Genomic DNA, 12,540 nt, shown 5'->3' on the forward strand with positions numbered 1-12,540 from the left:
GTAGGGAGGGACTTCCACAGGCCGCCCGAATGCTGATTGGAGGATCGTGTTGCCAAGAGACTTTTTTCTAAGTCTGCGCACCTACCAAAGAGAACCAAGTCTAAACCATGGTATCTCTTCAACTAGTCTTGACCAATCATAAATGTACGGGCAACGCCCTGTGTAATACAAATGTATGCACGCACGAGGTTCAAGGCTCTTGTCCGTAAAAAGACTGACAGATTACAGCTTTGCTGCCTGTGATTTCTATGACGTGACCTTGGCCAAGTGAATATATATATTTTGCTCTCTCATAATAAATAGTTAAACTTAGAAGTCGTCTGTCTTTCCTGGAATTTTGAACACAACACACGTCCCAACCTATCGTCTCCGGCACGCGTGACACGACCCAACCTATATTCTCCGGCACACGTGACACGTCCCAACCTATCGGCCCAATCCTAAACCACGCCCTACACCCTACCCCTACACACTCCCCCTCCGTGACGAAATGAACTCCGTGGAGTGACACTCGCAGCTCAACGAGGCTCCCTCCTGTCAGATGGAGGGAGTAAATACAGCGGCAAGCTTTGGGACAAACTCCCCTCTCTCCGGCAGAAACAGGAAATGCCGTAACTGTATGTAACAACGGTTTCAAATCAGCTTCTCTTAGACAAAAAATTAAAATTAATAACTAAAATAAAACTCCAAACATCTTTTAGTTTTAAACCTGATTTTTATAAGCTTCTTAGTTTTTGCAACAGTCTGTAAATATACACAATTTTATAATAAAATGCACACATTTACCTTTTTCTAGACTAAACAGGTATATGATCCTAAGTTAAAAGAATATGAGGTTATCATGAGGTTGTTAACATCGCAGTTTATCAGTGGATGTTTGCTGGAACTGTTTGTAAACAGCGTGTTTCCTGACGGACACACACAGCGTTGAGACCGGTCAGGTAGAGACCGGTCTCCAGTCAGCACCGATGCAGAATCGCTGTTTGATGGCTTGATAACCCACTCCCCCTCCACACCGCTCCACACTCGTTGGTTTGGAACAGCACTTACAGAGCTTACACACGGCGGCGTGCGTTGAAGCTTCAACGCTTCTGCCCATTCACTTTGAATGGGGTGACGTCAAGCTCCGCCGAACTGCATTGTGGAAGCAAAGCGTAGCTCAAAAGTTGAGCAATGTTCTACTTTTGAAGCTTCGACGGAAGCGTCAGCCAATCGAATCATATGCCAGTACAAGCTCTAGCCAATCAAACCGCGTGCTTGTGTGTCCGAGCGGGAGATTCATGTGATTGGTTGTTGGTCGAGCGTCAGACACGCCCGCCGGCAAGCTTCAACGCACGCCGCCGTGTGTAAGCTCCGTGAATGTGGCGGACCCTCCGCGCGAACGCGCAAACGGAGGGGTAGTATGTAGGGGTAGGGTGTAGGGCGTGGTTTGGGATTGGGCCATCGTCTCCGTATACAGTCGCAGCTGTGTGTCTGTGTATTCAGCAGGATGTCTGCTGGAGGCACTTAGAGTAAAGTTGTTATAATACATATAATGGCACTGTTCTAGAGGTAAACACTTAAGAAAGAACATGCCAAGCTATGTGCTGTATCAGAAACAATGCGTGGCGTGTTTTGGGAGTAATATGCTGTGTGTTTACATTAGCAAGCATGCTAACACTCAGAGCTAACCATGGAGCTAACGCTGTAGGCTATGTACACTATGGTATTATTACTTTTACTTAGGTCAAAGGTCGGAGTAATTCTTCCACCACTGTTAAAAGTGAACGTCTGCAGTTCTTCTTTTAGAGGACGCCCCAAACCTCCTCCGAAATAAGTACTTTAGAAGTGTATTTTTAAGTAGTTCTTAACAAATGACTTCAGCAAAAGGACACAACCCTGTCACAAGGACATATGTTCCCTGAACCAAACAGAAATTCAAGTCTCAAAGTGTACCAGCAAAGTGTTTCCTCTTTAAAATGTTTTTAAGATAAATGTGATTGGCTCTGAAGATCACAGACTCATTTCACACTCAGAACTGTATGTTTCTTACTGTACCTATTGGCAAGGATGCTTTCATGCATAACATATTTGTAACACAAAGACTGATATTCACAAAGCCTCGAAAGTCTAAGCCTAGCTCCTAACAGGTTAAGTTAAAAGAACCACTATCAAGACTGTGGGTCTTTACTTGAGCTAATGCTAACATCAGCGTGAAAACTTCTTGTCTACTTTTTTCTTTTATACAGTGACAAACACATTGCCATACTCTGAAATAGATTTAAAACACATGCCATTTAATCACAACATCCAAGGCTCTATCTCTTTGCCTTTCCTGTCTTTGTTTTTCTAAAAAACAATCAGAATCATAGATACACATTAAGACTCAGCAATCTGTGGCATACTTTCCAGAGTCAATGCTCTGTCCTCAACAAAGCACAATGCATCCAGCCCCCCCTCCCTCTCTGTTTCCGAAGATGTATTCCCTCTGCCTCCAGACACTGGTACTGGCCGACCCTACTGTGGATGGATCCGGTCCTTCCATGACAAAACACTTGAGGAGATGAACTACTCCCTCGTTGTGAGTGTGACGCAGGGATCCATCCCCTAAAACACACCTGGTTGCTATCCTGGCCCGAAACGGTAGAACAAGATCCCCACTGATATCAGCACAGCAGGGACACTTTACATCATCCATTGCACACTGAAAACCCTACAGTTTCCACGGCACCTTGGCGAATAAACACAATGAAAAAACACAACAATTATCTTTACTGTACGAAGCACCTAACAAGTTTGTATTTGCAGCCAACGCAGCAGGACTTACAACAGTTTGGCTCCTTTATACCTGTACTTGCATGTCTCATCCGTTTTATATCTTAATGGTTGATACTGTAAGTGGCTTTGGATAAAAGCATACATGAGAAATGAGAGATACATTATCAGAAACGTGGCTAGATAAATCTATTTTGGCCTCTCACATCTACTTAAATGGTTATAGTGTATATCGTACCGACCGTCCTAAAAAAGGTGGTGGCGTTGCCATTTATGTGAAAAATAAGTTGTGTGTAACCAAGATGGTTTCCAAATCTATTAGTAAACAACTAGAATTTGTAGCCTTAAATATCGAAGTAGCAAAGGGTCAACAGGTCATGGTGGTGGGCTGCTACAGATCCCCCTCAGCTGTCAAGGACTCTTTATCTTCATTGGCAAAACTTTTATCTCAACTTGACTACAAGGAAATAGTGCTGCTTGGTGATTTTAATTGGGACTGGTTAACTTCTGTGTCAGAGGATTTTAAAAACCTTTGTATCTCTCTGAATGTTACTCAGATTATAGACAGTCCTACTCGCCCTAACATTAAGTCCCCAAATAAATCCTCCTTAATTGATCTCATTTTAACTAATGTTCCCCATAAATACTCATCTGTGGGAGTATTATCGAATGATGTGAGTGACCACTGTGCTGTAGACACAATTAGGGACACAAATGTCCAAAAGGGTAAACCTCGCATTATCAGTAAGAGAGACAAAAAACATTTTGTGGAGCAGGGTTTTGTACATGATCTGTTTGGGTTCTATTTCATACTTACTGACCGCCAGAGGCGGTGCTTTAGCACTGGATATCTTCTGTCTCGCGCATGCGTAGGTCGAATATTTATATCAACAAAGTCACGTGTGACCCCGTATGACACCGGGAGGTATAAGTTCCGGTGCTGTCAACGGGCTCAGTCCTTTTTCATCTTCTCGCTGCGTAGGTTACTACTTATGAGTAGAAGCCAAGCTAAGCTTAATGAAAATTGGGATTCTAGCTCATCGCTACCTGTAGCCTTGCGATCGTTTGATCGGAGCTGCGGGCTAGGAAAATCGCTCGCCCTCCAAAGGCTGCGACGAGCTGTCGGTCCTCCCAAGGGAGAGGACCGCGGTGTTCACCGCTCAGACCCTAGGAGCTCCGGACCGGTAAAGAGCGGACGCTCCTGCACACAGCCGGTGAGATCGCTACCTTTCATTGCTGTTTGTGCTATATCCTATATACTCTCAAACTAATGAGATAATTGTGTACAAATTAGCCGAGGGCTCTCGCTAAATTTGTTACTGCGCTAGTGAAGAGAGCGTCTCGCGCCCTCCTCTCACTATAGACATTTGGTTCTTACCTGTACTATCATCCATGTTAGCTGAGTGCTCCCGCTGAAAGCTAATTTCTACAGTGCTAGTGAAGAGAGTGTTCCCGCTCCCTTCTCCCTGCACACAGTTGGTTTCTGTTTTATCCTCCAGTTAGCTGAGTGCTCTCGCTCAAGCTAACTTGCTACAGTACTAGTGAAGAGAGTGTTTCCGCTCCCCTCTCACTACACACAGTTGGTTTAAATACCCGTTCCATCTCCAGTTAGCAGAGTGCTCACGCTGAAAGCTAATTTTCTACAGTACTAGTGAAGAGAGTGTTTACGCTCCCCTCTCACTACACACAGTTGGTTTAAATACCTGTTCCATCTCCAGTTAGCAGAGTGCTCACGCTAACTACTTTTGTGCTCACTCCCCTCCACTGCGGAGTTTGTTTTCTGGCCAGTTAAATACAGTTAGCTGAGTGCTCTAAAGCCCCCTTGGCGCTATGTTTAACGGCTGTAATACCTGTATGGCTTCTCTGCAACCAGAGGATGGCCATGACCTTTGCCCCTCTTGTCTCGGCCTCGAGCATCTGAGGGAGGGCCTGTCGGATGACCCGTGCATGAATTGCATCATCATGCCTCGTGCGGTAAGAACTGCTAGGCTAGCCGAGGTTGAACTACTGACTGAGGGTGGCCTTCCCCCTGCACAGTCGACTACAGCCCAACCTACCCGTCCTAGGCGTCGGGCAGCAGAGGCTGCGGGTGCCCCGCCCAAGAAGAGGACTAAGCCTGATAAGCTGTCCTCTAGGGTAGACCTACTAGCTACTGAGCTAGCCCAGATGAAGTCACTCCTCTTGGATCTGCATTCTGGTGCCCGTACAGAGCACGCCACTGCACCCAGTCCACCCATGGCGGAGCTGATTCCAGATGACGATGTGTTCTCGATGGCAGCTTCAGCCACTCAATTTAATGAGTATGATGGGGAGGGCCTGTCCCAGGCTTCTGGGCCTGGCTCCTGTACCTCAGCTCAGGCATCCTCGGGGGCAGATGACGGCTCCATGGGTGCCGTCATTCGCATGGCACTGGCTCGCCAGCAGCTGGATGTACAGCAGCCCGAGACAGTGCCTGCCAGTGCGTTCTTCAGGCGCACCGTGGCACCAGCCACCTTTGCAGTTCCTCCCTCTGATGAGTATCTGAAGGAGTTACATGCATGCTGGAGGGACCCTAGGACTCTTTCCCGTCTTACGTCTGATGGCCGAGCCCTGGCAGCCATGCAAGATGCGGCAAAAGTTGGCCTTGACCACATGCCGGCTGTTGAGCCTACTATTGCTTCCCTCATAGTTTCCCCTGACGAAGCTCTGAGGTCGGAGGCCAGGTGCCCTCGACCCCAATGTCGGGTCACTGATGACCTGCTCACTAAGGCTTACGATGCAGCTGCGCACATGGGCCGTATAGGCAATTCCCCCTCTCACCTCATGCTCGCCCTCTCAGCCTCCCTGCAACAGGAGGCTATTGGCGCTTCCTCTACCAGCCTCAGTGACGCCTCATTACAGGCGTTTGCTCTGATGTCCAGAGAGCTTGGGCGTCTGATGTCCACTCTCGTCCAGACTCGTCGCCAGGTTTGGCTGGCACAGTCACCCTTATCAGAGGCATGTAGGAGAACTCTCCTTGCGGTCCCAGTGGAACCGGGGGAGCTGTTTGGTTCAGCGGCCGTACAGCTGCTCGAACGGACTGTCCAAGCTAGTCAGACCAGGCAACAGTTCTCAGCTCTTCGCAGAGACATGCCCCCCCCCGGTAGGCCTAGAGGCTCCGCCTCTGCCTCCCGAGGCAGATCCCATCCACCGACTTACCCCGGTGCCCGCCTTGGGCCTCAGTATCCCACGGGGGGGGCCGGCCGGCTACGGTCCTGTTAACTCGCCCCCAAGGCAGCCGCGGTATCCGGTGCCTAACCGTCGCCCCCCCAGGGCCTCCAGAGGCCGGGGGGCAAGGTACTGAGGGTCTGGGGCCGGCTGTCGGTTATTTCTCCCAGCAGCAGCTCAACTACTGGGTAGCTCAAGCTTCAGACCCCTGGGTGGTTTCCACTTTAACCCAAGGGTACAAGCTTCAGTTCCGATGCCGCCCCCCAGTCTTCAGCCGGGTCAAAATGACCACCATAAACGACCCGGCAAAAGAAGTCGCCCTAAACCAGGAGCTGTCAGTCCTCCTGGCCAAGGGTGCAATCGAGCCTGTGGACCCCATCTTAGAGCCTGGGGGCCTCTACTCGACCTACTTCCTGATAAGGAAGAAGGGCGGGGGACTTCGCCCAATCCTCGATCTGAGGGAACTCAACAAATTCCTGAAGATCTTACCCTTCCATATGCTGAGCACAGCGGACGTTCTTCGTACCGTTGCCAGGGGGGAATGGTTCACGTCCATCGACTTGAAGGACGCTTATTTTCATGTGCCTATTGTGCCTCATCACAGGCAGTTTCTTCGATTTGCCTTCAGAGGCCGTCATTTCCAGTTCAGGGTGCTTCCATTCGGACTCTCCCTCTCCCCAAGGGTGTTCACCAGGTGTGTCGCGGCAGCTCTCTCGCCCCTGCAGTCTCAGGGTATGAAGATTCTGCCATACTTAGACGACTGGCTAATCTGTGCACCATCCCGGTTGCAGTCGACCCAGGACACGGCTCTCCTTCTCTCTCATGTCGCCCGGCTAGGCTTCAGGGTGAACATGGAGAAGAGTTGTCTGAACCCCTCTCAGAGCCTAACCTTCATTGGGGTGGCTCTGGACTCAGTCACTATGCGGGCCTGTCCATCTGCTCAGCGCCTGGACGACATCCTCCAGCTTCTTCCCCTCTTCAAAGGGGGCAGGTCTCTGTCATATATCCTGTTTCTCCGCCTCTTGGGCAAGCTGGCAGCTGCCTCAACTGTCGTTCCCTTGGGCTTGTTGTCACTGCGCCCCCTGCAGAGATGGCTGAACGGCCTCCACTTAGACCCCAAGTGGCACAGGCACAGAAAAATCAGGGTGTCACAACAGTGCCTCTCCACTCTATCCCCATGGAGGAGGAGGTCGTATATGTCAAGGGGCGTGGCCATGGGCTCCGTCCCTTTCCGCAGAGAGACCGTTACGACGGATGCCAGCCTCTCGGGATGGGGTGCGGTATGGCAAAACAGGACAGCCCGCGGGCTGTGGTCTGCTCTGGACTGCACAGATCATATCAATGTGCTAGAGCTACGAGCTGTGCACCTAGCACTCAGGCACTTCCTGCCATACCTGAAGGGGAGGCATGTGCTTGTCCGCTCGGACAACACTACAACGGTTTATCATATAAACCATCAAGGGGGCACCAAATCTGCACGCTTGCTAGAGGTGTCCCAGGCTCTCCTGACCTGGGCAGCCCCTTGCCTGGCCAGCCTACGGTCAATGTATCTGCCCGGAGAGAGGAACCAAGTCGCAGACTTCCTCTCCCGTCACAAACCTCCACCAGGGGAGTGGCGGCTTCATCCAGAGGTGGTGGCCAACATCTGGGGTCTCTTCGGCAGGGCAGAGGTAGATCTCTTTGCCTCGAGGACTTCGACCCACTGCCTCCTATGGTTCTCCTTGATGGAGAAGACCAGCCCTTTGGGTCAGGACGCCCTGGCTCATTCATGGCCAGGGTGCCTTCTCTATGCCTATCCACCCCTTCCCCTGATCCTACCAACACTCCTCAGAGTGCTTCATCAGGGCCACAGGCTTCTTCTGGTGGCCCCCTTCTGGCCAGCCAGGACTTGGTTCTCCCTGCTGCACAGACTCTGTTGCGGGACACCTTGGCGTCTCCCCAACAGGGGGGACCTCTTGTCTCAGCTGGAGGGTCGGATATGGCACCCCGACCCCGGCCGCCTCCAGCTGTGGGTCTGGCCACTGGAGGGCCCGACCCACTGCTGAGCGACTGCGTAGAGCCTGTCAGGAGGACTATCCTCAATGCTAGGGCACCATCTACTCGTAAGCAGTACGAGAACAGGTGGAAACTGTTCTCTAACTGGTGCCAAGGGCGGAATGAGGACCCAGTACATTGCTCGGTGCCTACTATCCTTGAGTTCCTGCAGTCCCTCCTGGACGACGGCCGGTGTCCCGCTACCATCAGAGTGTATGTGGCTGCTATATCAGCTCAACACTCAAGGGTTGACAACAGCACAGTGGGGAGCCATAGGCTGGTATCCCTCTTTTTAAGGGGAGCACTGAGGCTCCGCCCCCCGAACATCCCAAGGGCCCCTACATGGGATCTGCCCTTGGTGCTGGATGCCCTATGCTCGCCTCCCTTTGAACCCTTGTTACAGGCAGAACTGAGGTGGCTCTCAGTCAAGACTGCTTTCCTTCTTGCCATCACCTCAGCAAAACGTGTAAGCGAGCTTCAGGCCTTGTCTGTGAACAGCTCGTGTCTGAGGTGGAACTCAGATGGCTCAGGTGTCACCTTATGGCCGAACACAGCGTTCCTCCCTAAGGTGCTGGCACGCTCTCATTTTAAATCGGCCTATCCAGCTGGCACGGTTTGACCCCCCATCAGGAGAGGGGGAAGAGAGGTCGAGACTCCTATGCCCGGTGCGGGCCCTTAGAGCTTATGTCCAGACTACCGCTGACATGCGTCAGTCTGAGCAGCTCTTTTTATGTTACGGTGGTCCTAGAAGGGGCTGTGCGCTCTCCAAACAGCGCTTGTCCCACTGGATCGTGGACGTCATTGCCCAGGCATATAAGGCGAATGACCGTCCCTTGCCACCGAGAGTAAAGTGCCACTCTACCAGGAGTGTCTCCACATCATGGGCGACCTGGAGAGGTGTGCCCCTGGAGGACATATGTGCTGCGGCCACATGGGCATCTCCGAGCACATTCGCCAGATATTACAGGGTGAATGTTGCCGCCCCTCACCCGCTGGGTGTGGTCCTCCTGCAGAGTCCGTCTAGGCCATCCTTATAGGTGAGTATTCAGACTTCCTCGTGACTCTGTTGATATAGGTCATCCAGTGCTAAAGCACCGCCTCTGGCGGTCAGTAAGTATGAAATAGAACGATAGTTACGTATGTAACTACGGTTCTATGAATACTGGATGACCGCCAGAGTTCTTGGTCACTCAGAATTTCGTGTTTCTGCGAGAAGATTCCATAGGACTGAGCCCGTTGACAGCACCGGAACTTATACCTTCCGGTGTCATACGGGGTCACACGTGACTTTGTTGATATAAATATTCGACCTACGCATGCGCGAGACAGAAGATATCCAGTGCTAAAGCACCGCCTCTGGCGGTCATCCAGTATTCATAGAACCGTAGTTACATACGTAACTATCGTTTGATTGGGGTAAAATCGATCTGTGTGCTGATGTAGAAACTGCATGGTCTTATTTTTATCTTGGTTTTATGGAGATCATTGATAGACATGCACCCCTACGTACTTTTAGAGTCAAGGGACGAGACAATCCTTGGTTCTCTGCTGAACTGTCCAGTCTCCTACATGAGAGAAACAAGGCCTGGGCAAAGGCTAGGAAATCAGGCTCAGAGGTAGACTGGCTACGCTTTAGGCAGCTAAGGAATAGCTTCACTTCACATGTCAAAAGTGCTAAGTCGAAGTATTATCTGTCAGTTACCACAAAGAACCTGAACAATCCTGGAAAATGTTGGAAAGCCATAAAATCGATATCCACCGGTGAGATCTGAAATGAGCTACCTCCGTGCCTTACCACAGCATCTGGCTCTATATCGGACAAGGCCACCATGTTAAATTGTTTTAATGAGCATTTTGTGTCCTGTGGCTCTCGGTTTGATTCTGTGACTAACTCTGCTACTGTGAACACCACAGTCTGTGACTCTGAACAATGTTGTCTGGAAAACCCTTTCAGTTTTACTCCTTTTACTGTAAATGTTGTTCGTGAAGCTTTAACCAAGTTAGATCCTAAGAAACCGGCCGGCCCGGACAACGTAGAACCTTTCTTTTTAAAGATAGCTGCAGATTTTATTGCTCCACCTCTCACTACTCTTTTTAACCTCTCCCTCAGCACAAACACAATTCCAAAATTGTGGAAGTCAGTGTATGTCCTGCCTCTACTAAAAGGTGGGGAGGCCACCTTATTAAATAATTATAGGCCCATCTCCAAATTATCAGTTCTGGCTAAGGTTCTTGAACGCCAAGTGAGTGAACAGGTAAAGGTGTTTTTATGTACAAATGACATCCTGTCTAAAGATCAGTCAGGTTTCAAAGCAACATCGCACCATCACTGCCACAATGAAAGTGGTGAATGATGTGGCGAGTATTTTAGATAATAAGCAGAGTTGTGCAGCTCTATTTATTGACCTTTCCAAAGCGTTTGATACCGTCGATCATCGCATCTTAAAGCAGAGGCTACTCAGTATTGGCATATCCAGCCATGCAGTGGGGTGGTTTGTGAACTACCTCTCTGAAAGGTCTCAATGTGTTCATTTTGATGGGCTGTCTTCTAAGTGGTTAAACATTACTAATGGTGTTCCTCAAGGTTCTGTTTTAGGTCCACTTTTATTCTCCATCGACATCAATAGTTTAGGTGAAAATGTCGAAGGAGCAACCTTACATTTTTAATGCGGACGATACCGTGATGTACTGTGCATGTCCCTCCATTAAGGAGGCTGTTGTTGAATTGCAAGCTGTTTTTAACATTATTCAGACTCAGCTCTCTGAGCTTAAGCTTCTTTTAAATGTTGAGAAAACCAAGGTAATGCTCTTTTCAAAAGCTAAAAAGACACCAGAGCCTGTTTTAGATATTGTAACTACGCAAGGAATAAAACTCGAAGTGGTTACCTGTTACAAATACCTTGGTATCTGGCTTGATGACTGTCTCACTTTTAAACGTCATGTCAATAACCTGCTTAAAAACGGAGGGTTAGACTAGGTTTCTTCTACAGGAACAAGTCCTGTTTCTCGCTCGAGGCCAGAAAAAGGCTAGTCACTGTGACCTTTTTACCTGTGCTGGACTATGGTGATCTGATTTATATGAATGCACCTGCCAATTGCCTGGTCAAGTTAGATGCTGCGTATCACAGTGCACTGAGATTTGTGACAAACTGTAAAGCATTAACCCATCACTGTACCCTGTATGCAAGGGCTGGTTTGCCTTCGCTAACTGTACGGAGGCTCAGTCACTGGTACATTTTTATATATAAAGCCATGTTAGGGAAACTTCCATCCTACATCTGCTCCCTGATCTCACGGCGAATTGTAAGTGGCTACTGCCTGAGATCGCATGCTGTGGTTGTATTAAATGTGCCAACTGCTAGGACTGTCTTAGGGAAGATAGCATTTAGATGCGCAGCTCCACTGTCTTGGAATAGTCTGCAATTGAAATGGAAACTGAGCAATCTGGTGCCACTAAATGTTTTTAAAGCTCGGTTGGATGCTACTCAATCGGAAGCTGTTGGTACCTGTTGATGTGGATAGTTATGTAAATTGTAATCCCTGTAATGATGCTGTATGATGTCCTTTTTGTTGTTCTGTTTATGTTTTTATGTTTCATGTGGAACCTACTTGAGCAGGTCTCCCTTGAAAAAGAGATCAATGATCTCAATGGGATACAACCTGGATAAATAAAGGTTTGAAATGAAATGAGCCTGTACTCATCAGCTCACAAGCCATCAGCTTCATAGTAAAGACGCTTTGAGCTGAATTAAACCCATCTGACCCTGCAAGTGCATTCCAAGCCTCATTTCCCCCGTTTTCCTCCGTGGTGTTACCATCAAACAGCCCACAGTGTAGGCTGTGATGTGATCTGACATCACACATGTCCATATACTGTCCACAAGCTCATAAAAAACACACACACACACACACACACACACACACACACACACACACACACACACACACACACACACACACACACACACACACACACACACACACACACACACACACACACACACACACACACACACACACACACACACACACACACACACACACACACACACACACACACACACACACACACACACACACACACACACACACACACACACACACACACACACACACACACACACACACACACACACACACACACACACACACACACACACACACACACACACACACACACACACACACACACACACACACGAAAGATGATTAAAGTGTTCTGACTGACTGAATGTGTGAGCATGCGAACCACGGTAAAAATAGAACATTGAGAATACTAACAGCGAGGGAGAGTGTCTGTGTGTGTGTGTGTGTGTCTGCGTGTATGTGAACTTACTCGCTCTTGGCGAAGGCGTACTTGTTGATGGTATCGATGACGTCTTTGAAGAGGATCTTGGAGGTGAGGGTGTAGCCGTGGTGCACGATGGGCTCTCCGTCCTGACCGTCCCAGCAGTCCACTGCGGACAGGAAACACAAACAACATGAAAAATTGCAAATTCAATCAACAAATAATAGCACTGCTATTTACTTTAAAACATTTTTTTATTTCTGGGCCAGTAATAGAAG

General features: G+C 49.0%; 1 protein-coding gene across 1 annotated transcript in view; it reads right to left on the bottom strand.

Moving 5' to 3' along the window:
- The window catches only part of plch2a (phospholipase C, eta 2a), a 243,904-nt gene that overhangs the window by 33,861 nt on the left and 197,503 nt on the right, over positions 1-12,540 (bottom strand). Inside the window, 1 exon segment of the mRNA XM_034145637.1 lies at positions 12,311-12,431. Within this exon segment, the coding sequence (XP_034001528.1) occupies positions 12,311-12,431 (121 nt within the window).

This window comes from Trematomus bernacchii, unplaced genomic scaffold, assembly GCF_902827165.1.
Source record: "Trematomus bernacchii unplaced genomic scaffold, fTreBer1.1, whole genome shotgun sequence".
NCBI lineage: Eukaryota > Metazoa > Chordata > Actinopteri > Perciformes > Nototheniidae > Trematomus > Trematomus bernacchii.